Consider the following 23,355-nt stretch of genomic DNA (forward strand, 5'->3'; position numbering starts at 1 on the left):
TACAGTAAATAGAGTGGTAATGAAGCATGCACACCACCCCGCCATTGACACGGGGACTTAGGGGCTCCGATCTTGTGATCAGTGGAGGTTCAGCAGTCGGACCCCCAATGATCATACAAGCATCATATATCCACAGGTGTTCAACCCTTTTAAAGGTGTATGATATCTTAGACATACTGCTGTGCAGAGCTGTTTTAGGTCCTCTGCTGCTCAATATCTTTATTGTTTTATTTGGTGTTGTCCACCACCACTGCTGTCCTAACGATATGTTGTAATATTTTCAGGTAACTGGGGTCCGCACCTGTTTGTGGTGAGAAGCTGTAAAATTCTGAAGTGGGAGCTGGAATTCAAAAGATGGTGCCCAGGTTTAAAGCTGCTTTTATATTTTGGCAAACAAAGAGAGCTAAGAAAAAAGAGACAGGTAAGCAGTGAGTACGTGAAATGGATATACAATATGAGAGACTTATTATTTGCTATAAGGTGAGTCTTACATTTTTTTGATTTTCAATTTTAATAACATCCATCACAAGGGTAAGCAAACCCATACTAAACAATCAAATACATGCAAGAGTCAAGTAGAAAAAAAATGTGGCGGTCGATGTGGTATAGAGAGCCTTGATCTGAGTGGAGCGCGGGCAGAGGGAGGAGCCCGCTCTGATCAGCTAAAACCTGGAAGAGCGCATCAGTACAGGGCACAGGGTACCGATGTGCTGTGCCAGAATTAGGCGGACAGCAATCTTTCTCCACAGGAGCAGAAATCCATACACCGTACAGCGCTGACAAGCCAGTGCTGTATGGAAATGATTTTAAGAAGTAGTACTATCATAAAGTTTGGGTACCTTTTTAAGTTGAAAAAAAACATAATTCATTAATAAAGTATGTTACAAAAATTATTTTGGGCTATTTAGAAGAGTTTAAAAGCCACTTGTATAAAAGTTTAGTTTACTCTTTAAGGGCTTATGCACACGAACATATTTTCTTTCCGTGTTTCTTTGCAGACCGTATGTGGAACAATTTATTTTAATGGGTCCGCAAAAAAAAAACCAGAAGTTTCTCCGTGTACATTCCGTTTCCGTATGTCCGTATTTCCGTTCCGCAAAAAAAATAGAACATGTCCTATTATTGTCTGCATAACTGACAAGGATAGGACTGTTCTATTAGTGGCCAGCTGTTTAATTGCGCAAAATACGGAATGCACACGGACATCATCTGTATTTTTTATGTCATATCCGTAATTCTATGTCACAAAGGTGGTGCAAGTCCCTCAGAGGGACACTCTCTGGGATACCCAACTATTTTCAGATTGCTCCTTAGGGAACAATTCTCCAGATCCAGGCATTCCGTTATAGGTTCCGTATGTAATAGATTGCCCAGACAGAATGCAAAACGGAAGCCTTTAAAAGGCATTCGGTTTTGATCCGTCAGAATAAAAGGGAAGGCTATGGGCAAACGTAACAGATCCATCTGGTTTCCGTTATGCAGGACAGAAAAAAAGTCCTGACTTTGTTTTTGGTCCTGTATAACATTTTGCATTCTGTTGTAAATGGAACCTATAACGGAATGCCATAACACTAGTGCGAACTAGGGTTGTCACGATACCAAAATTTTGATTTGATTTTGATACCATGAAAAAGTATTTGCGGTACTCGATACCATTCGATTCCACGCGAAAAAAGAAAAACACCAAAAAAGCTGCATGCATCCTGCACTTTATGGAACATCTAGCCCGTCCTATCCTATGTTTTGGGGGGACAAGGTGAATAAAAAATGTCGAATTGCTCGGTTTTTATTTTCTTGTGTTACGGCATTCACCGCATAGGAGATAATTTTTAATATTTTAATAGTTTTGACTTTTTTGGGCATGGCGATACCTAATGTTTATTTTTTTTATGTTTATATATTTTATATGTAAAATTTGGAAATGGGGTGATTTAAACTTTTAATATTTGGGTTTTTTGTTTAAATTTTTATTTTATTTTTTTTACTTTTTATTTAATAACTATTAGCCCCCTTAGGGGCTAGAACCCTTGTAACGGACCGTTTTCAGCAGACAAGGGGTTAAAATCCGTTTAGGCGATATGCCCCTTTCTGAGAGACAGGCCCAGCTACTGCAGAACACCAATGTCCCGAACTGGATACAAAGTAGCACTCCAAACTGGAACCTCACGAATAGCTGCTAGCAGACGAACAGGAATCAGCTTACACTCCTGGCAATCAATCTCTAACAGCATACAGCGGATCCCCCCAATAACGAGACAAGGCTCCGTGTTGAGGGTCAAGCAGTGGTCTGAGGTGCTGGCACACCCAGCCTGGTTTTTATTACAGTCTTTTCAAATACAGGACCGCCCACAGGGAGGTATAAAACAACCAATCACATATCAGTTACATCCCACATATTCCCTCCCCTTATCCTGAGAGGAAACTCAATTACACATACAGTTAAAACATACTTTCTACCTAACTTTCATAACTCTAAAACCATACATCACATTCACATAAAAATTACATATTCACAATCAATCCATTCAGGGGAACAACATATTACAAAATGGCATGAATCAGACCAGGGGTTGAAAAGTTAGTAAAAGTATCTTTTGGGCCCTGGCTGGCAGCATGGCAATCTGGCTCAAGCAGGTTTTACAGAGACAATACATCCCCACAATGCATCATTGTGTCCTCCTCTCTGCCCTGGAGACACCCGAGGCGTAATCCAATTATCTTGTATACAAAATGAGGGGGCACACACACACGGGCAACACTGGATGATTGAGTAAATGCTATTTAATATTCTAAAAACAAACCCCTAAAAAATACATAAAACATGTAATCTTGCAATATAGCAACCTATAAACTCACATATACCACTGATGGCGAATACGTGCAAGCGCTGACGTGAACACTGCTGTGGGTATGGTCACATATGATAGTGCATACAGCCGTGTGCCAAATCATATATACTGGCGTGAACCCTATTGCAGGTATGGTGATGTCACAAATAGTCCAACCAATGTCCCAATTGACAACAAATGTAGATGACTAGTCACACGTTGTGTTCCAATAGTGATGGTGGTATTGAAAATCCGGAGAATCCCACCAATAATACTGTGAACTGTGTCCAAAGTGATGAGACACTAATGTCCAATGCTTCAAGAATCGGTACAGCACATGTGGGTAAACTTCCCAGTACTTACGATATCCAGCCGCTTGTACTAACCCGGTCTCTCCCCTCCTTGCTGCCTCACTGCAGCGCTGATTTCCCAGGTGGCCGTGCCTGGCCGACTGTGGCGTCCCACGTGACCTGGTGATCTGGGGTTCCGGGCAGACGCTTGGATGACGTCATTGGTATGCGGCGGCAATTTCAAATTCGGAAGTAGGTCTTTTGTGCTGACAACTTGGTATCTAGTTTCTTTAGTCTTTGGCTTGAATCCACACTCACTCTGTAATGCCAGACGCGTTTCAGGGTCTTGCGCCCCTTCCTCAGTGGCCCTGAGGAAGGGGCGCAAGACCCTGAAACGCGTCTGGCATTACAGAGTGAGCGTGGATTCAAGCCAAAGACTAAAGAAACTAGATACCAAGTTGTCAGCACAAAAGACCTACTTCCGAATTTGAAATTGCCGCCGCATACCAGTGACGTCATCCAAGCGTCTGCCCGGAACCCCAGATCACCAGGTCACGTGGGACGCCACAGTCGGCCAGGCACGGCCACCTGGGAAATCAGCGCTGCAGTGAGGCAGCAAGGAGGGGAGAGACCGGGTTAGTACAAGCGGCTGGATATCGTAAGTACTGGGAAGTTTACCCACATGTGCTGTACCGATTCTTGAAGCATTGGACATTAGTGTCTCATCACTTTGGACACAGTTCACAGTATTATTGGTGGGATTCTCCGGATTTTCAATACCACCATCACTATTGGAACACAACGTGTGACTAGTCATCTACATTTGTTGTCAATTGGGACATTGGTTGGACTATTTGTGACATCACCATACCTGCAATAGGGTTCACGCCAGTATATATGATTTGGCACACGGCTGTATGCACTATCATATGTGACCATACCCACAGCAGTGTTCACGTCAGCGCTTGCACGTATTCGCCATCAGTGGTATATGTGAGTTTATAGGTTGCTATATTGCAAGATTACATGTTTTATGTATTTTTTAGGGGTTTGTTTTTAGAATATTAAATAGCATTTACTCAATCATCCAGTGTTGCCCGTGTGTGTGTGCCCCCTCATTTTGTATACAATATATTTTCCTTCTAGGTCCTGAGGGTAGGACCAGAGGGTGAGCACCTATCCATACGTGATAGGGGTGAGCCGCTGTATTCCTTATACGATTTTTGTAATCCAATTATCTCTCAAGACAACGAGAAATCACCAATACACACGTGGGGACAATGGAACAGACATCACTTACTCAAACATACAATATCCCACCCTTTACAATACACATAGACATTTAACACATTCCCAGACAGCTCAAGTCTGAGTGCATATTATTAGGTGAATGGCACTCAGACAACATGAATACAATAAAATGAGCTAACTGGGTACCCTCACATAACATACAATACAATTACACAGACAGATGGTTCTGTCACACATCTCAAAACCCCACATGTCCCCATATGGCTTGGATCTGAGCGCTCAGATGCCACAAACACAGTCAAATCGCCATGGGGTTTAAGTTTTGCATGGGCTGATGAGAGGGCCCATAATCCTGGGGCAAGAGGCTGATAAACAGGCCTCTCCAAAACCCAGTGGCGAGGTTGGTTTCGCCACAACCCTTATCCCTATTCACCCTAGTAGAGATCTATTATGGTGAATAGGACTTCACATTCTCCCTGCTGCCCTGTGCATAGTACACACAGCAGCAGGGAGCTTACCATGGCAGCCAAGGCTTCAGTAGTGTCCTGCTGCCATGGTAACCGTGCTGGATGCCATGGCTCACATCGGAAGCTGCCAAAGTGATACATGATGGGGTTAATGTGAGACACAGGTCTAACCGTTCTTAGTGATAAAACCCCCATATGCCTCAGAATAACCCTATCAAGTACCCATATCCTTGCATAATGGGAAACATGTCTTATGAATTTTGACTTCCAATCCATGTGCCTCATATTAATAAGTGGCCTGTATTCTGTAACTCACATTAACCCCATGTTGCCCATTATGTGAGATGGTACTTTGGGGGTCACTTAATATTAATGTGAGGCACATGGGGTCCAGTCCAAAATCATGGGCCCAGCCTGACATTAAAAATAAGTGTTTAAAACATGGCAGTGGCAAGATTGGGGTTAATGATTCACATTTACCCCAATCTTACTGGCTGCCGGATACATATGGTTTTTTGCCTGCCTTTATCTTGAGGCAGGCTAATCACTCTTGCACTGTGTGGGGGTGGGGTACCTGCTATGCTGGCTGCTCAGTGCACTAATGCACACTGACTCCGGGGCTGGGGCCCGGGCTGACGTGGAGGAGCAGAGGACAGGACACTCAGGAGGAGGAGGAGGCTGCTGCTGCCGCTGTTCGCCGAGCTCGCTAGCTCAGACGGCGCAGCAGTTTATTCCCTCCCCCGTCCCTCCTCCTGCTTTAATTAGCCGTACATTCATTGATGGCAGTGGTGCGGGCAGCTTCAGAGCCCGCTCTTGTCACTGGTTTCAGTGGCGGCCACGTCATAGGAGGTAGGGACTCCCTACCTCCCTCCTTCTCCACTGTCTGGCCGGAGAGAACATAGCGCGCGCCGAACGTGGCACACTCCATGTTCTCTTATAAGAGGAGATACTAGGCTGCGCAGTACAAAAGTATCGATTGGGTATCGAAATTTCGATACCCGATGCAACCCTATAGCGAACCCACCCTAAGTCTCACTGCTGTGGCCGATGCAGTTTCTTCATCCATGCAAGCTACTCGCTGCTTGACCACTGATAGCCTATGATTTTGCAAAGCCACTTCTTTCTGTAGTTTCAGAGTGTGGAGTGAGTGGCTATAATGTCTGGGGCTAATTGTTTGGCTACTTCAATAGCTAGCACTTTATAGTCTATGCCTCCTGTTGCCTGGCTAAAGAGATCCTATTGTGAAGATCTCAGTTCCTCCGCATTGACCTTATGGTCATATGGTCTGGGTGAAGAAGGTGGTGATGGTGCTATCTAATGTGCAGGAAGGAAGTAACCAATGGTCAGGCCCCTAGTGGAAGAAGGTTTTCCTCCAATCCACAGCAAATATCACTCCATAAACAGATAGTAGGTCTAACCAGTTATTTACTGGCAAAATCATGGGGGATGCTGCAGTAAAGCAGGCTTGGCAAGGTCTCGGTCAAAAGAAGCTCTCTGCCACGTGTCTTCACATACCAGCACTGGAACTGGAAGTTAAACTGTATCTTGTTAGTTTTTTTGGCCTAAAGTATCCATAATACATATGGTGATGTTTTGTCATCTTCAGTAAATTGTAGTGTTGTCACCATTTCATTTTAAAGATGTGATTATTTCTTACCTCGTTGTATTTATGAAGCCCTACACTTCAGAATTCTGGTTTCAAAAAGTTGCAGAATAAGGCTTTATTGACTTTTTGGTTGTATTTTCACCACTTACTTCAGTTTTGAAAAGTGGATAGGAAAGCTGGCATGGTTAGCCTGTCAAGCTGATATAAGTCAGATTTATCAGCTGTGGCTTTTTAAAATTCTGCATAGATTGTCTCAGTCTCGCTCTAGTAAAGTTAAAGTAGTAGGGGTCTTCCTACTGCTTCATTTTTTAAGTTACTACTTTGTTTGGGCAATTACTATACAACTGCATTGCATCTGAATCTGGATTTAGTTATCACCTAGCTTTTCCAGTTTCTGATAGTTGAGCTTATTTATATCCAGACCTCGCTTCATTCTGGTTGTCGGGTATTGTGTTTGCCATGTGCATTTTCTCCCCTGTTCTGTTATTCTGGTTCTAGAATAATGTGTATTTTGGGATCCAGGAAGTGTAGTTTGTTTTCTGTATATTCTGGGATCTGTAGTTCCATGGAGTCTGGTGTGTTTTCTGTATTTTATGGGATCTTTGGAAGTGGCTGTCAGTTCAATATCGCTGCATTTCTGTTCACTGTCATTCATCTGCTGTCTAACTGTATGCCATGCATTTTCTATCCACTCCGCTCTTGGATCATGTTTTCCTTCTGTGATCTTGGCGTTCTTTTGCTGTCATCCACCAGTGAGTTTCTTTAAGTGTCTTCTTTTCTGCAAGTATTGAGGTATGCTTCATTTATGTGTTTTTGTAACCATCTGGCTGTCCTAATGTAAGTCCTGGCGGTATATGATTACCATTAGCTACAGTTATGGTGTGGGAAAGGTGATTGCTATAGGTGAAGCCCAGTTCTACATTCTTGTGCTCAACCTTTGTTACAGGTGTAGAAAGTGGAGTTACTTCTCAAGACAATAATACTCCAAATGTATCAAACATTGTGCAACATTTGATACATTTGGCACAAATTGTGGCAATTATAGACTCCTAAAATGCAGATTATAAAATTTCCCTCATCATAAATCTTCCCATGCAATTTAACTTTTTTAAATATGTGCACTAGGGTACTTTCACACTTGCGGCAGGACGGATCCGACAGGCTGTTCACCATGTAGGATCCGTCCTTCCGCTATTTCGCCGTGCCGCCGGACCGCCGCCCCGTCCCCATTGACTATAATGGGGACAGGGGCGGAGCTCCGGCACAGCACGGCGGTGCACGGCGAGAGCCGCTGGACTAAAAAGTCGGACATGCAGGACTTTCAGTCCGGCGGCCTTTCGCCGTGCACCGTCATGCTGCGCCGGAGCTCCGCCCCCGTCCCCATTATAGTCAATGGGGACGGAGCGGCGGTCCGGCGGCACGGCGAAATAGCGTAAGGACGGATCCGACATGGTGAAAAGCCTGTCGGATCCGTCCTGCCGCAAGTGTGAAAGTAGCTAAACCACTGTGATGAGATAATTCGTTGTACATGTGCTAATTCAGCAGTTTTGTCGTATGATTTCTCTCAGAACTGCTGAATGGTCACACTTTATGCTCTTATGCCTTCAAAGGTGTTCTGACTATTAAAAAACAGCTTTATTCATACCTCTAAATGTGTGTTTTATAGAGATGGGATGAGCCCAACAACTTCCATGTCTGCATCACCTCTTACAAGCAGCTGTTCAAGGGACTTCAGGCTTTCATGAAGATGAGATGGAAATACCTTGTCTTGGATGAAGTCCATCAGATCCGCAATCTGAATGAGAAACACTGGGATGCTATCTTTAATCTGCCAAGGTTGAGCAGCTAAGTTTCTTGGGCCAAATTCATATTACAGTGTATTACAGTATTTGACAGTCATAATAGAGTAAAAGATCATGTCAGATATTCAAATACGGTATAGAACATGAAATTCATGTTTTCCAGGAAAATAAAAGAAAATAATTCAGTAATGAAATATGGATTGCTATCACAGGCTCTGGTCAAGTAGTATCATGTACCTTCATTATATTCCCAAAAGCATGCCGACCTTCACACAATAGATAGTAACAGCATTGATAGTGTTAATAGTTTTATTTGTGCGGAAAGCTGTAGACCAGAAGTGCTGTGTACATTGAGAGGTGTATGTATGTGATCCATGGATTGCATATTCCAAACTTGAAGCTTCTCAAAATCCTTTTTCTATTTCTGGACGTCGGAAATTACACATTACTGTACATATGTGGACCCATTTACTTAAATGAGTCTGCAGTCCGGAAGGTGCGGTGCAGAACAGAAGCACTACGGAGTGCTACTGTGGGGTTTCTGTCTGTGCCTCCGCATCGCAAAAATGTAGTGCAAGCCCAGAACTAACTTTCCCCCTCACGAGACAATCACAGTAACAATTGGCTGCCAGATATCCAGGAAGAAGAGTAGAAGTAGAGATTCAGGGTTGGCTCCCTGAAGAGAAGGAGAGCGAAGGGGCTCCCCCGGGGTAGCAGCAAGTTCCAATCATCAGCACATATCCTTAGTAAGAGTTAGGTATACACCACAATATCATAACTCCAGGTTCCCTAGTATTATACTCCCCCTCAATTTTGGATGCATGAGTCCCCTAGTAAGTGCCAACCATGGACTACAGATTCCAGATGTATCAATCCAGGGACCCCAAATTGCCTCAAATTTCGACATGCGGTTTCGCTTGAGATAAACCCCCTTTCGAGTCTTATAACAACATTCAGTCTTGCTATGTACTCTGCTATAACAAGAGGCAGTAGTTGTATCCACTTGGCTGCCAGTCTTTTACGTGCCTGGTACAACATCCTATTTTTTTCCTATAATAATAGGCGTCTGTAGTTGATCAGATTCAAAAATGCCGATTAGGCACATTTTAGGATGAAGAGAGAAATCTGCACTATACACTTTATTGATTAGCTGTATTACCTCACTCCAATATACTCTTAATGCACAGCAGCTCCATAGCATATGTAACAGATCAGCCTCTGACTCGCTGCATTTTGGACAACAGGGGTCTCTATATCCAATCTTAAATAGGAATAGCGGGTTTTATACACCCTATGGATCAAAAACAGCTGGGACAATCTAGCAGCTTCACTCAGGGATAGGCTCGGGATCAATGCTAACGTCTCCTCCCATTGAGTATCAGTAATACTCCCAACATTGTTTTCCCATTGTGCCTTTACCCTAAGAGGAAAGGCATTCAGAAACTCCCCATTCAATGATTGATAAATTCTCGAGATAGCTCCCCTTACAGATCCTACCACCACCACCACAGAGTCAAGCGCCTGATTGGATGTATATTGTAGCGATAGTGTTTTGGATTGGGCATCTGATGCGTGTCTTATCTGTTAGTACTTATAGAAATGACTGGAGGGTAGATCGAACTCAGAGCACAATTGCTGAAATTGCTTTAGGAGGCCCTGGGAGTACAATTGTCCAATGTTCCAAATCCCTTTCTTTTCCCATAGGGAGAATCCCCTCAGTTGGGAAATTTCTGATAAGACAGGGCTGTTACATATGGGAGACATATTTAGAAGTCCTGAGACCCCAAGAAGCACTTTAGCCTTAGCTCACACTTTCTTCATTAGCACCAAAGATGGGGCAGATCCTAATCTTGGATCCACTCCCCCTTCCAAGGCCGTCGGGGGTGGAGAGCGTCCCGATGCCCATTCAACTAATCTGCCATTTCTTCCCGCTCCTCCAGCTGTGTTCCATCCTTTAAAATGCTGCAGCTGGGTTGAGAGAAAATATAATAAAGGGTTGGGCATTACTAGACCACCCTATTCTTTGTTTCTTTGCAGGGTTTCATATCTAATTCTACTTCTTTTAGTCTTCCACAACAAAACATTTTGTAAAAATAATGCATGGGGATCCATACTGGTGAGTTATGAACTATATATAGGAGCTGCGGCATTAGCACCATCTTGATCAGATTTCCCCTGCCTACTAGAGACAGTGGCAACTTATGCCAGGAAGCAGCTTTAAGCTTAAACCTAGCCAGTAGTGGCACTACATTGTCTTGTATGTACAGTATCTATGTGGATTAATGGACACCTCAACTCCCAAATATTTAAAGGATGACACAACTTTGAGATTGGTATGACAAAGACTCTGTGAAGGCGAGGACAACGTCAATATCACAGACTTGCTCCAATTAATAAGCAACCCAGACTGCTTGCCAAATTCAGACATCAGAGATACGATAGGGTCTATTGATGAGGCCATATCTCCTACATAGAGCAGCATATCGTCTGCGTATAACGAGACTCGCTCCTCAATACCTCCCCTTCTAAAGCCATTTATTAGTGGTGTAGTTCTGAGCAGGTATGCTAGAGGCTCTATGGCAATGGCAAACAGGAGAGGGGACAAAGGACAGCCTTGCCTTGTCCCTCTCTCTAAGGCCAACGCCTGGCACATGCCCCCCATTGACCCAGACTCTAGCCCTGGGCTCATTATAAAGCAGTTTCACTCACTTTAGGAAAACCGGGCCAAACCCTATTTTTGTCATAACTGCCCAAAGGTACTCCCACTCGACACTATCAAAAGCCTTGGCTGCGTCAAGTGAGAGCCTGGCACTACATCCATCCCCCTCGCCTCCCCCCAACTGAAGGTTAAGGAACAGGCGTCTGAGATTTAAGGATGTGGATTTCCCAGGCATAAAGCCAGATTGATCTTCGTGAATAACAGTATTAATGACGCTCAATAACCTATTTATTTGCTAGGACCTTGGCTAGTACTTTAATGTCCACTGTCAACAGGGAAATAGGCCGGTAAGAATGAACCTTTGTAGGATCCTTACCTGGTTTTGGGATCACCACTAAAATTGCTTCTTTCATCGAGTTGCCAGTCCTAAGAGAGTCATTAAAGACATTAAGGAGATGTGGGAGTAAGATCTTTTGGTGTTTCTTGTAAAAAATTTCTGGCAACCCATCCCCACCAGGCACCTTCTCATTAGGGAAAGACCTCAATGCCATCTCAAGTTCCTCCAGTGAGATTTCCCCATCAAGCAGCTGTCTATGCTCCACAGAGAGAGTAGGCATGTATATGGCTGATAAATTATCATCTCTGTCTGTCGAGTCAACCATTGGCTTAGACTTATATACTTCCTTGAAATGAGCATGGAACACCCCCAAGATATCATTATCCCCAGTAACCAGGTCCCCCTGTATATTTCTAATAGAGGTCACACAGGAGGGGCCAGATTGTGCTTTGATGACCGTAGCCAGTAAGTGACCAGCGCTCTCCCCCTCAGTGAAAAACTTCTGGGTCTTAAAAGATTGCTTATCCCCGGCTCTAACTTGCAAATGTCTACCCGCCCAAACCCACCCATCCCACCTAAACAAACCCGCTAACAAAACAGATATTTCTCCCTGCACTGGAGAAGCTGGGGTAAAAGAACTTCCTGATCTCCGAATGTAGATACAGACTATCAGAACTAGCATAGAATCTGCCTCAGTAGTGCTGCCTCAGCGCTGGGACCTGGCTCATCTCAATATTGTAACCTGCCGCAGTACAGAACAGCAAAAAGCAGCTGAAACGAAAGGCTGAAAGGAAGGTAATAAAGAAGCTCCCCCTGCCCAGTGCAACATTTATCCAACAGAGAGTCCTATTAGGAACTGGTATGTAACCAGCTAACCCACAAAGTATTGGACACAGCTCAATTACCACATAGAGTCCTCAGTGTCCTCAGTGTTGCCACGCAGATCCTTCTCATGAGCGTCTAGCCACTGGCACGCTGCTGCTGGATTATCAAACATATGCATCGTATCTTCTGCCACCACACGCAATCTGGTAGGGTAGATCATTGAATAGGGTAGCTGTAGAGCTCTCAGTCGCTTTTTGACATCTAGGAAGTGTGCTCTTCGTTTTTAGGAAACAAGGATATACGATTGCCATTTACGGTATAGTAAGATCTGCACAGTCTCGGGCCCCTCTCTAAATCGCATTCCGATCTTCAAAATGCAAAATTTTTATCAGAAGAGGTCTCGGCGGTGCCCCTGGTGGTGGAGGACAAGACGGTACACTGTGAGCCCGCTCAATAGAGAATAGGGGAGACAGTCTCTCTCTTCCAATTTTATCAGCAAGCCATTTCTCCATAAACGTAACAGCATCAGCTCCCTCAGCGTGTTCAGGCACACCAATTATTCAGACATTATTACATCTCAGTCTATTCTCAAGATCATCAGATTTAGATATAAGCAGTGAGACATTGTGTATTACACGCTGAAGGTCTCTTTTTACAGGCGGTACCTGATCCTTCATTGTACTTAGTCGGCCCTCCATCTCACCAATCCGCTCCTTCACTTGCCTCATGTCTTGCCTGATAAGTAAAATATCCTCCTTGAGACCCCCCATATGCGTATATAACGAAGATTGAACCCTATTCAACCCTATTGCATTGCGCCACCGCTGCAAAGACATCCTTGATGGTGGGTTCTATCTCGGGAGAAGCCCTCATGTCCAGTACTGTACTTACCTCCATCTCTGTGAGTGGTATAGGGCAGAAGCCGACATTCCCAGTGGCGTCTGTAAGTTCAGATGCCTTATCTACCACCAGATCTGGGGTGCTTGCTGAGAGTGTCGAGGAGCGGGCAAACTTTTCTAGCCGCGAGTTGCAGGGGAAGCAGTTCCACACAGGCTAGTGGTAAGTTGTCCAGAAAAACAGCAGGTAAACGGAGGATATACAGGACACTTAGCCAGGAGCTCAACACCATGCATCTGCTTACATGCCCGGTCAGGCCACCCCCCCCCCCCCCCCCCCCATTCAATTGATTGATTGTTCGTGAGCCCTTAGGGTCTGTTCAAATGACAGATTTTCTGTTGGAAAAATCTGCAGCGAAATAAGTGGCATAAATCTGAGACTGACCCTTGGGTATCTGCCACAGGTTTGTAGTTGTACATGCCATGAATTCACATGCAAATGTAGGCTTATTCACTTGGAGGTAATTCACATGCTGCTATCCGGCCAAGGTTTTCCTTTGGAATATCAGACCAAAAGAGGACAAGTTGCAGTTTTCTGTGATGCACAATTTAAATTCACTCTGCGAAAAAACTGCCGTATGAACTACAGCATGATTTACCCATTAAAAAGAATGGGAGACAGAATCTGAACATTTTCCAAATGGATTTCGCATGTGGAGTCCATTCCGAAATCCCCACAGAAAAAAAATTCTGTGTGAACATACCCTTAGAGTAAAAGTAATAATGATACAGATGAGAATCCTTAATGATTAATTGATTGATTTTTCACTCAACTGAAAATATATATTGTGTTTTTTCTATAGCCAGAACCGACTGCTTTTAAGGGACACCCCTCTGCAAAATACATGGATAGATCACTGGACTATGGTCCATTTTTTAATCCCTGGAATATCCAAGTCTTATCTCGATTTCCCACTAAGAACCAGTGGAGAAGAAAGCCAGGAGAATTACCACAAGCTTTTCATCATGTTGCATAAGGTCGGTTGTTTTATAATAAAATGTCCCTTGGGGCTGATGCTCACTCATTCATTTTGTTGGGGAAAGGGGAAACAACGGAGGATGTGAACAACCTACTGAATGAGGGAAATAGAAAAGGACAAAGAGCCAGCCTCACATGTGTTACTCAAATGGGTAGAGTTTCTCCCATAACCACAGTCAATTGGGGGTCACCACATAGTGGATTACAGATTATTCATTGTACGCAATTATGTGAACCGTAAAACATAAAAGGCTTAAAACATATGATAAATCTATAGAGAAAAAAAAACTATAGAGAAAAAATATATAAAAAACAGCATGCTAAAAACATGTTAAGATATCAGAGTGTTTACTCACTTCACTGGGGGGTAGTCTGTGGGATAAACTCAAGACACCCAAGAAACCAATCCCCCCTAGCCAGAATCGCCTGTAGAGTTGCAGATATCGATGGCAGCCAGTCACACAGGGGCTTCTTAGCAATATCTTTATTCCAGATTCTGCTCAATGCGTTTCGGGGTGATCCCGCTTCATCAGGAGCAATACAATAATAAGAAGAAATACATATACACAACAGAATGGTTTCTTTGTCTTTAAATAGTTTAAAAAAACGCCAAAAAGTGTGGAGGTGTGGTTATAGGGTGTCATTTTTGGTTTCCAGATGCGTTCCATGCTGGAACGCACCTGAAATCCTCTGTTTAGTCTATACTACCTGTTTCCGATGCGTTCCACCCTGGAACGCATCAGTAAAATCTAATCAAAATAGTGGTATTCCTCTATAAATCATATTTTATTTCCCTCAGGTGTATGTTCTTTGGTGGTATAATGGGGGAATGTCTCCTACATCAGGGCGGAGGGCATGTATAAGGGAGCGGGAGCGGCCGATAACTAATCGGCGGGAGGACTTCCGGTGCGGATGCGCTCCAAGCTGGAACGCACTGCGGCCTCAACCTATCAACACAGGCCGGAGATCGTTTCCTGCTTCTGATGCGCTCCACCTGCTTCTGATGCGCTTAAAATGCTCGGAGGACGGGAGGGACTGGGCCGATACGCCCCTCACTATATTATTGGGTGGGGAATAGATTGTTTGAGATTATACGTATATTAGGCAATATGTATACAGTAGACATATCCTAGCCATTGTATATTACATCATAGGAGGCATATATATACAGTGGGATGCGAAAGTTTGGGCAACCTTGTTAATCGTCATGATTTTCCTGTATAAATCGTTGGTTGTTACGATAAAAAATGTCAGTTAAATATATCATATAGGAGACACACACAGTGATATTTGAGAAGTGAAATGAAGTTTATTGGATTTACAGAAAGTGTGCTATAGTTGTTTAAACAAAATTAGGCAGGTGCATAAATTTGGGCACTGTTGTCATTTTATTGATTCCAAAACCTTTAGAACTAATTATTGGAACTCAAATTGGCTTGGTAAGCTCAGTGACCCCTGACCTACATACACAGGTGAATCCAATTATGAGAAAGAGTATTTAAGGGGGTCAATTGTAAGTTTCCCTCCTCTTTTAATTTTCTCTGAAGAGTAGCAACATGGGGGTCTCAAAACAACTCTCAAATGACCTAAAGACAAAGATTGTTCACCATCATGGTTTAGGGGAAGGATACAGAATGCTGTCTCAGAGATTTCAGCTGTCTGTTTCCACAGTTAGGAACATATTGAGGAAATGGAAGACCACAGGCTCAGTTCAAGTTAAGTCTCGAAGTGGCAGACCAAGAAAAATCGCGGATAGACAGAAGCGAAGAATGGTGAGAACAGTCAGAGTCAACCCACAGACCAGCACCAAAGACCTACAACATCATCTTGCTGCAGATGGAGTCACTGTGCATCGTTCAACCATTCGGCGCACTTTACACAAGGAGATGCTGTATGCGAGAGTGATGCAGAGGAAGCCTTTTCTCTGCCCACAGCACAAAAAGTGCCGCTTGAGGTGGGCTAAAGCACATTTGGACAAGCCAGCTTCATTTTGGAATAAGGTGCTGTGGACTGATGAAACTAAAAGAGTTATTTGGCCATAACAAGGGGCGTTATGCATGGAGGAAAAAGAACACAGCATTCCAAGAAAAACACCTGCTACCTACAGTAAAATATGGTAGTGGTTCCATCATGCTGTGGGGCTGTGTGGCCAGTGCAGGGACTGGGAATCTTGTCATAGTTGAGGGACGCATGGATTCCACTCGGTATCAGCAGATTCTGGAGACCAATGTCCAGGAATCAGTGACAAAGCTGAAGCTGCGCCGGGGCAGGATCTTTCAACCAGACAACGACCCTAAACACTGCTCAAAATCCACTAAGGCATTTATGCAGAGGAACAGGTACAACGTTCTGGAATGGCCATCTCAGTCCCCAGACCTGAATAGAATTGAAAATCTGTGGTGTGACTTAAAAAGAGCTGTCCATGCTCGGAAGCCATCAAACCTGAATGAACTAAAGATGTTTTGTAAAGAGGAATGGTCCAAAATACCTTCAACCTGAATCCAGACTCTCATTGGAACCTACAGGAAGCGTTTAGAGGCTGTAATTTCTGCAAAAGGAGGATCTACTAAATATTGATTTCATTTCTTTTTTGTGGTGCCCAAATTTATGCACCTGCCTACATTTGTTTAAACAATTATAGCACACTTTCTGTAAATCCAATAAACTTCATTTCACTTCTCAAATATCACTGTGTGTGTCTCCTATATGATATATTTAACTGACATTTTTTATCGTAACATCCAAGCGATTTATACAGGAAAATCATGATGATTAACAAGGTTGCCCAAACTTTCGCATCCCACTGTATATATATATATGTATATATACAGTTGCAAGAAAAAGTATGTGAACCCTTTGGAATGATATGGATTTCTGCACAAATTGGTCATAAAATGTGATCTGATCTTAATCTAAGTCACAACAAAAGACAATCACAGTCTGCTTAAACTAATAACACACAAATAATTACCATATTTTTATTGAACACACCATGTAAACATTCACAGTGCAGGTGGAAAAAGTATGTGAACCCTTGGATTTAATAACTGGTTGAACCTCCTTTGGCAGCAATAACTTCAACCAAACGTTTCCTGTAGTTGCAGATCAGACGTGCACAACGGTCAGGAGTAATTCTTGACGATTCCTTTTAACAGAACTGTTTCACTTCAGCAATATTCTTGGGATGTCTGGTGTGAATCGCTTTCTTGAGGTCATGCCACAGCATCTCAATCGGGTTGAGGTCAGGACTCTGACTGGGCCACTCCAGAAGGCGTATTTTCTTCTGTTTAAGCCATTCTGTTGTTGATTTACTTCTATGCATTGGGTTGTTGTCCTGTTGCAACACCCATCTTATGTTGAGCTTCTGCTGGTGGACAGATGGCCTTAAGTTCTCCTGCAAAATGTCTTGATAAACTTGGGAATTCATTTTTCCTTTGATGATAGCAATCCGTCCAGGCCCTGACGCAGCAAAGCAGCCCCAAACCATGATGCCTCCACCACCATACTTCGCAGTTGGGATGAGGTTTTGATGTTTGTGTGCTGTGCCTCTTTTTCTCCACACATAGTGTTGTGTGTTTCTTCCAAACAACTCAACTTTGGTTTCATCTGTCCACAGAATATTTTGCCAGTACTGCTTTGGAACATCCAGGTGCTCTTGTGCAAACTGTAAACGTGCAGCAATGGTTTTTTTGGACAGCAGTGGCTTCCTCTGTGGTATCCTCCCATGAAATCCATTCTTGTTTAGTGTTTTACGTATCGTAGATTGACTAACAGGGATGTTAGCATATGCCAGAGACTTTTGTAAGTCTTTAGCTGACACTCTAGGATTCTTCTTCACCTCATTGAGCAGTCTGCGCTGTGCTCTTGTAGTCATCTTTACAGGGCGGCCACTCCTAGGGAGAGTAGCAGCAGTGCTGAACTTTCTCCATTTATAGACAATTTGTCTTAGCGTGGACTGATGAACAGCAAGGCTTTTGGAGATACTTTTATAACCCTTTCCAGCTTTATGCAAGTCAACAATTCTTAATCGTAGGTCTTCTGAGAGCTCTTTTGTGCGAGGCATCATTCACATCAGGCAATGCTTCTTGTGAAAAGCAAACCCAGAACTGGTGTGTGTTTTTTATAGGGCAGGGGAGCTGTCACCAACACCTCCAATCTCATCTCATTGATTGGACTTGGAGATGTCATTAGTCTAGGGGTTCACATACTTTTTCCACCTGCACTGTGAATGTTTACATGGTGTGTTCAATAAAAACATGGTAACATTTAATTCTTTGTGTGTTATTAGTTTAACCACTTAAGGACCACAGGTTTATACCCTCCTAGTGACCAGGCCCTTTTTTCCAAATCGGCACTCCACAACTTTAGCGGTTTATTGCTCGGTCATGCAACTTACCACCCAAATGAATTTTACCTCCTTTTCTTCTCACTAATAGAGATTTCATTTGGTGGTATTTCATTGCTGCTGACATTTTTACTTTTTTTGTTATTTATCGAAATTTAACGATTTTTTTGCAAAAAAATGAAATTTTTCACTTTCAGTTGTAAAATTTTGCAAAAAAAACGACATCCATATATAAATTTTTCTCAAAATTTATTGTTCTACATGTCTTTGATAAAAAAAAAATGTTTGGGTAAAAAAAAAATGGTTTGGGTAAAAGTTATAGCATTTACAAACTATGGTACAAAAATGTGAATTTCCGCTTTTTGAAGCAGCTCTGACTTTCTGAGCACCTGTCATGTTTCCTGAGGTTCTACAATGGCCAGACAGTACAAACACCCCACAAATGACCCCATTTCGGAAAGTAGACACCCTAAGGTATTCGCTGATGGGCATAGTGAGTTCATAGAACTTTTTATTTTTTGTCACAAGTTAGCGGAAAATTATGATATTTTTTTTGATTTTTTTTTTCTTACAAAGTCTCATATTCCACTAACTTGTGACAAAAAAATAAAAACTTCCATGAACTCACTATGCCCATCACGAAATACCTTGGGGTGTCTTCTTTCCAAAATGGGGTCACTTGTGGGGTAGTTATACTGCCCTGGCATTTTAGGGGCCCAAATGCGTGCGAAGTAGTTTGAAATCAAAATCTGTAAAAAATGGCCGGTGAAATCCGAAAGGTGCTCTTTGGAATGTGGGCCCCTTTGCCCACCTAGGCTGCAAAAAAAGTGTCACACATGTCATATTGCCGTACTCAGGAGAAGTTGGGCAATGTGTTTTGGGGTGTCATTTTACATATACCCATGCTGGGTGAGATAAATATCTCGGTCAAATGCCAACTTTGTATAAAAAAATGGGAAAAGTTGTCTTTTGCCAAGATATTTCTCTCACCCAGCATGGGTATATGTAAAAAGACACCCCAAAACACATTGCCCAACTTCTCCTGAGTACGGTGATACCAGATGTGTGACACTTTTTTGCAGCCTAGGTGGGCAAAGGGGCCCACATTCCAAAGAGCACCTTTCGGATTTCACTGGCCATTTTTTGCAGATTTTGATTTCAAACCACTTCTCACGCATTCGGGCCCCTAAAATGCCAGGGCAGTATAACTACCCCACAAGTGACCCCATTTTGGAAAGAAGACACCCCAAGGTATTTCGTGATGGGCATAGTGGGTTCATGGAAGTTTTTATTTTTTGTCACAAATTAGTGGAATATGAGACTTTGTAAGAAAAAACAAACAAAAAAAAACAACCTTATTTTCCGCTAACTTGTGACAAAAAATTAAAAATTCTAGGAACTCGCCATGCCCCTCACGGAATACCTTGGGGTGTCTTCTTTCCAAAATGGGGTCACTTGTGGGGTAGTTATACTGCCCTGGCATTCTAGGGGCCCTAATGTGTGGTAAGTAGGTAAATGACCTGTGAAATCCTAAAGGTGCTCTTTGGAATGTGGGCCCCTTTGCCCACCTAGGCTGCAAAAAAGTGTCACACATGTGGTATCGCCGTATTTATGAGAAGTTGGGCAATGTGTTTTGGGGTGTCTTTTTACATATACTCATGCTGGGTGAGAGAAATATCTCGGCAAAAGACAACTTTTCCCATTTTTTATACAAAGTTGGCATTTGACCAAGATATTTATCTCACCCAGCATGGGTATATGTAAAATGACACCCCAAAACATATTCCGCAACTTCTCCTGAGTACAACGATACCAGATGTGTGACACTTTTTTGCAGCCTAGATGCGCAAAAGGGCCCACATTCCTTTTATGAGGGCATTTTTAGACATTTGGATCCCAGACTTCTTCTCACGCTTTAGGGCCCCTAAAATGCCAGGGCAGTATAAATACCCCACATGTGACCCCATTATGGAAAGAAGACACCCCAAGGTATTAAATGAGGGGCATGGCGAGTTCATCGAAATTTTTTTTTTTTGGCACAAGTTAGCGGAAATTGATTTTTTATTTTTTTTCTCACAAAGTCTCCCTTTCCGCTAACTTGGGATAAAAATTTCAATCTTTCATGGACTCAATATACCCCTCACGGAATACCTTGGGGTGTCTTCTTTCCGAAATGGGGTCACATGTGGGGTATTTATACTGCCTAGGGGCCCTAAAGCGTGAGAAGAAGTCTGGAATATAAATGTCTAAAAAATATTACGCATTTGGATTCCGTGAGGGGTATGGCGAGTTCATGTGAGATTTTATTTTTTGACACAAGTTAGTGGAATATGAGACTTTGTAAGAAAAAAAATAATAATTCCGCTAACTTGGGCCAAAAAAATGTGTGAATGGAGCCTTACAGGGGGGTGATCAATGACAGGGGGGTGATCAATGACAGGGGGGTGATCAGAGAGTCTATATGTGGTGATCACCCCCCTGTCATTGATCACCCCCCTATAAGGCTCCATTCAGATGTCCGTATGTGTTTTGCGGATCCGATCCATGTATCCGTAAAAAACATACGGACATCTGAATAGAGCCTTACAGGGGGGTGATCAATGACAGGGGGGTGATCAATGACAGGGGGGTGATCAGGGAGTCTATATGGGGCGATCACCCCCCTGTCATTGATCACCCCCCTATAAGGCTCCATTCAGATGTCCGTATGTGTTTTGCGGATCCGATCCATGTATCCGTAAAAAACATACGGACATCTGAATGCAGCCTTACAGGGGGGTGATCAATGACAGGGGGGTGATCAATGACAGGGGGGTGATCAGGGAGTCTATATGGGGTGATCACCCCCCTGTCATTGATCACCCCCCTATAAGGCTCCATTCAGATGTCCGTATGTGTTTTGCGGATCCGATTCATGTATCCGTGGATCCGTAAAAAAACATACGGACATCTGAATGCAGTCTTACAGGGGGGTGATCAATGACAGGGGGGTGATCAATGACAGGGGGGTGATCAGGGAGTCTATATGGGGTGATCACCCCCCTGTCATTGATCACCCCCCTATAAGGCTCCATTCAGACGTCTGTATGTGTTTTGCGGATCCGATCCATGTATCCGTGGATCCGTAAAAAACATACGGACATCTGAATGCAGCATTACAGGGGAGTGATCAATGACAGGGGGGTGATCAATGACAGGGGGGTGATCAGGGAGTCTATATGGGGTGATCACCCCCGTCATTGATCCCCCCCCTGTAAGGCTCCATTCAGACGTCCGTATGTGTTTTGCGGATCCGATCCATGTATCAGTGGATCCGTAAAAATCATACGGACGTCTGAATGGAGCCTTACAAGGGGGTGATCAATGACAGGGGGGTGATCAATGACAGCGGGGTGATCAGGATGTCTATATGGGGTGATCAGGGGTTAATAAGGGGTTAATAAGTGACAGGGGGGGGGTGTAGTGTAGTGGTGTTTGGTGCTACATATTACTGAGCTACCTAGTGTGACCTGGGAGCGCCGCCACGATGACGCCTTTCGGCGTTAGCGTGGCGGCAAGTGGTTAAGCAGACTGTGATTGTCTATTGTAGTGATCAGATCACATTTTATGACCAATTTGTGCAGAAATCCAAATCATTCCAAGGGGTTCTCATACTTTTTCTTGCAACTGTATATATAAAGGCTTTTTCTTGATACTACACATATCAAAAGTAAATATATGTTCAATATTGCTCAAATAAATATATAGCAATTTAAAAACAGATATAAATATTGGTGTAATACGATAAGAGTCTATCCTGTGATTTGGATAGATAATTGCTTAAGTGGATGAATAATTATGTGAGAAAATAAATAAATACATAGATAAATAAATAAGTACATACATGTGTACATAGATATATCATTTGATCATAACCCCATATGTTCATTTCTATCCTGTTCTTTTGTCGGTTAGTTGTAAAGTGTAATATTCCATAGTTATCTAAAACTAGAAAAGAAAAAAAAATATTTGTATAGAACATAGTGTATATGTAGAAAAATATAGAAACAAGCAGGGGGAGATGAGCAGGGGGTTGTTAAAATATATAGATTTATGAGTTTTATAAAATTCTTTAAAAAGTCACATATATAAAAAATCACATAAAAAATGTGCCCTGAAAGAGAGGAAGCAGAGGAGGTAAAAATTGATTTGTATGAAATTGTAAGGAGTTTTTCTTACCAGTTCTGTGTTTTTTAATGTATGGCTAATAAAAATGATCCAAGAATAAAAATAGATACACCATCATGCAAAAGACCCAGATCAAAGACCATTCCACCCCCAACCCTCTCAGAAGAACAGAAAGAGATGAAATAAAAGAAAAGGGCATTTTCAACTCATCAAAATATACACTTAAACGAAACAAAATAGAGTTACTCAGTAAAGGCCTATCTTTCTGTCCAACCAACAAACCTGACCCATTTGAATTTTTCGTAGATATAAATCAATTTATCAGAAAACTAACACTCCAATGTCACTTTACCATAAAGGATGCCTTAAAAATAGCAACCCCAATCAATAATCCCCCACTCACGGTAAGTGCTCCAACAAAATCAGAAGACAACTCGATAGGTCCCCCAACCCCAACCCTGATACGATCTTACCTCACAAAAAAAATCAACATTTTACCCATTGGAAAGTAGAGGCCCCCATATCCCAAGCTTTTACAATATGGTAATGGAGGAACTTAAGAAGACCCTTACTACAGTGAACACTCAAAACCAAGAATCTGGGAACCTGAATCCCGAACTAACTCTGGCCATAAAAACTCTTCAAAAGAACAGAGATATAGTTATTAAAAGTGCAGATAAAGGAGGGGATCGTCATTATGGATTCTGGTTACTACCATGAAGAATCCCTCAGAATTCTATCCGACGAGAACTATTATAAACCATTAAAACAAGATCCCTCCAAAGAATTTAAGAAAGCCCTTTTTGAATTGACCGACTTAGGTTTTGAGACAGGAGTCCTTGATAAAAATGAAAGAAACTTTTTGAAGACACCTCACCCTACTACAGCTCGATTCTACTTCCT

At 42.8% G+C, this 23,355-nt stretch overlaps 1 protein-coding gene across 4 annotated transcripts in view; it reads left to right on the forward strand.

Annotated features, from left to right (window-relative positions):
• Window positions 1-23,355, forward strand: part of LOC120988662 (E1A-binding protein p400-like) — a 194,341-nt gene that overhangs the window by 105,739 nt on the left and 65,247 nt on the right. For all 4 annotated transcript variants that reach the window (XM_040416268.1, XM_040416267.1, XM_040416269.1 and 1 more), the window contains 3 exons: window positions 285-421; window positions 8,109-8,278; window positions 13,765-13,939. In XM_040416268.1, the coding sequence (XP_040272202.1) occupies window positions 285-421; window positions 8,109-8,278; window positions 13,765-13,939 (482 nt within the window). The remainder of the gene's footprint in view (window positions 1-284; window positions 422-8,108; window positions 8,279-13,764; window positions 13,940-23,355) is intronic.

This window comes from Bufo bufo, chromosome 2 (genome assembly GCF_905171765.1).
Source record: "Bufo bufo chromosome 2, aBufBuf1.1, whole genome shotgun sequence".
Taxonomy (NCBI): Eukaryota; Metazoa; Chordata; class Amphibia; order Anura; family Bufonidae; genus Bufo; species Bufo bufo.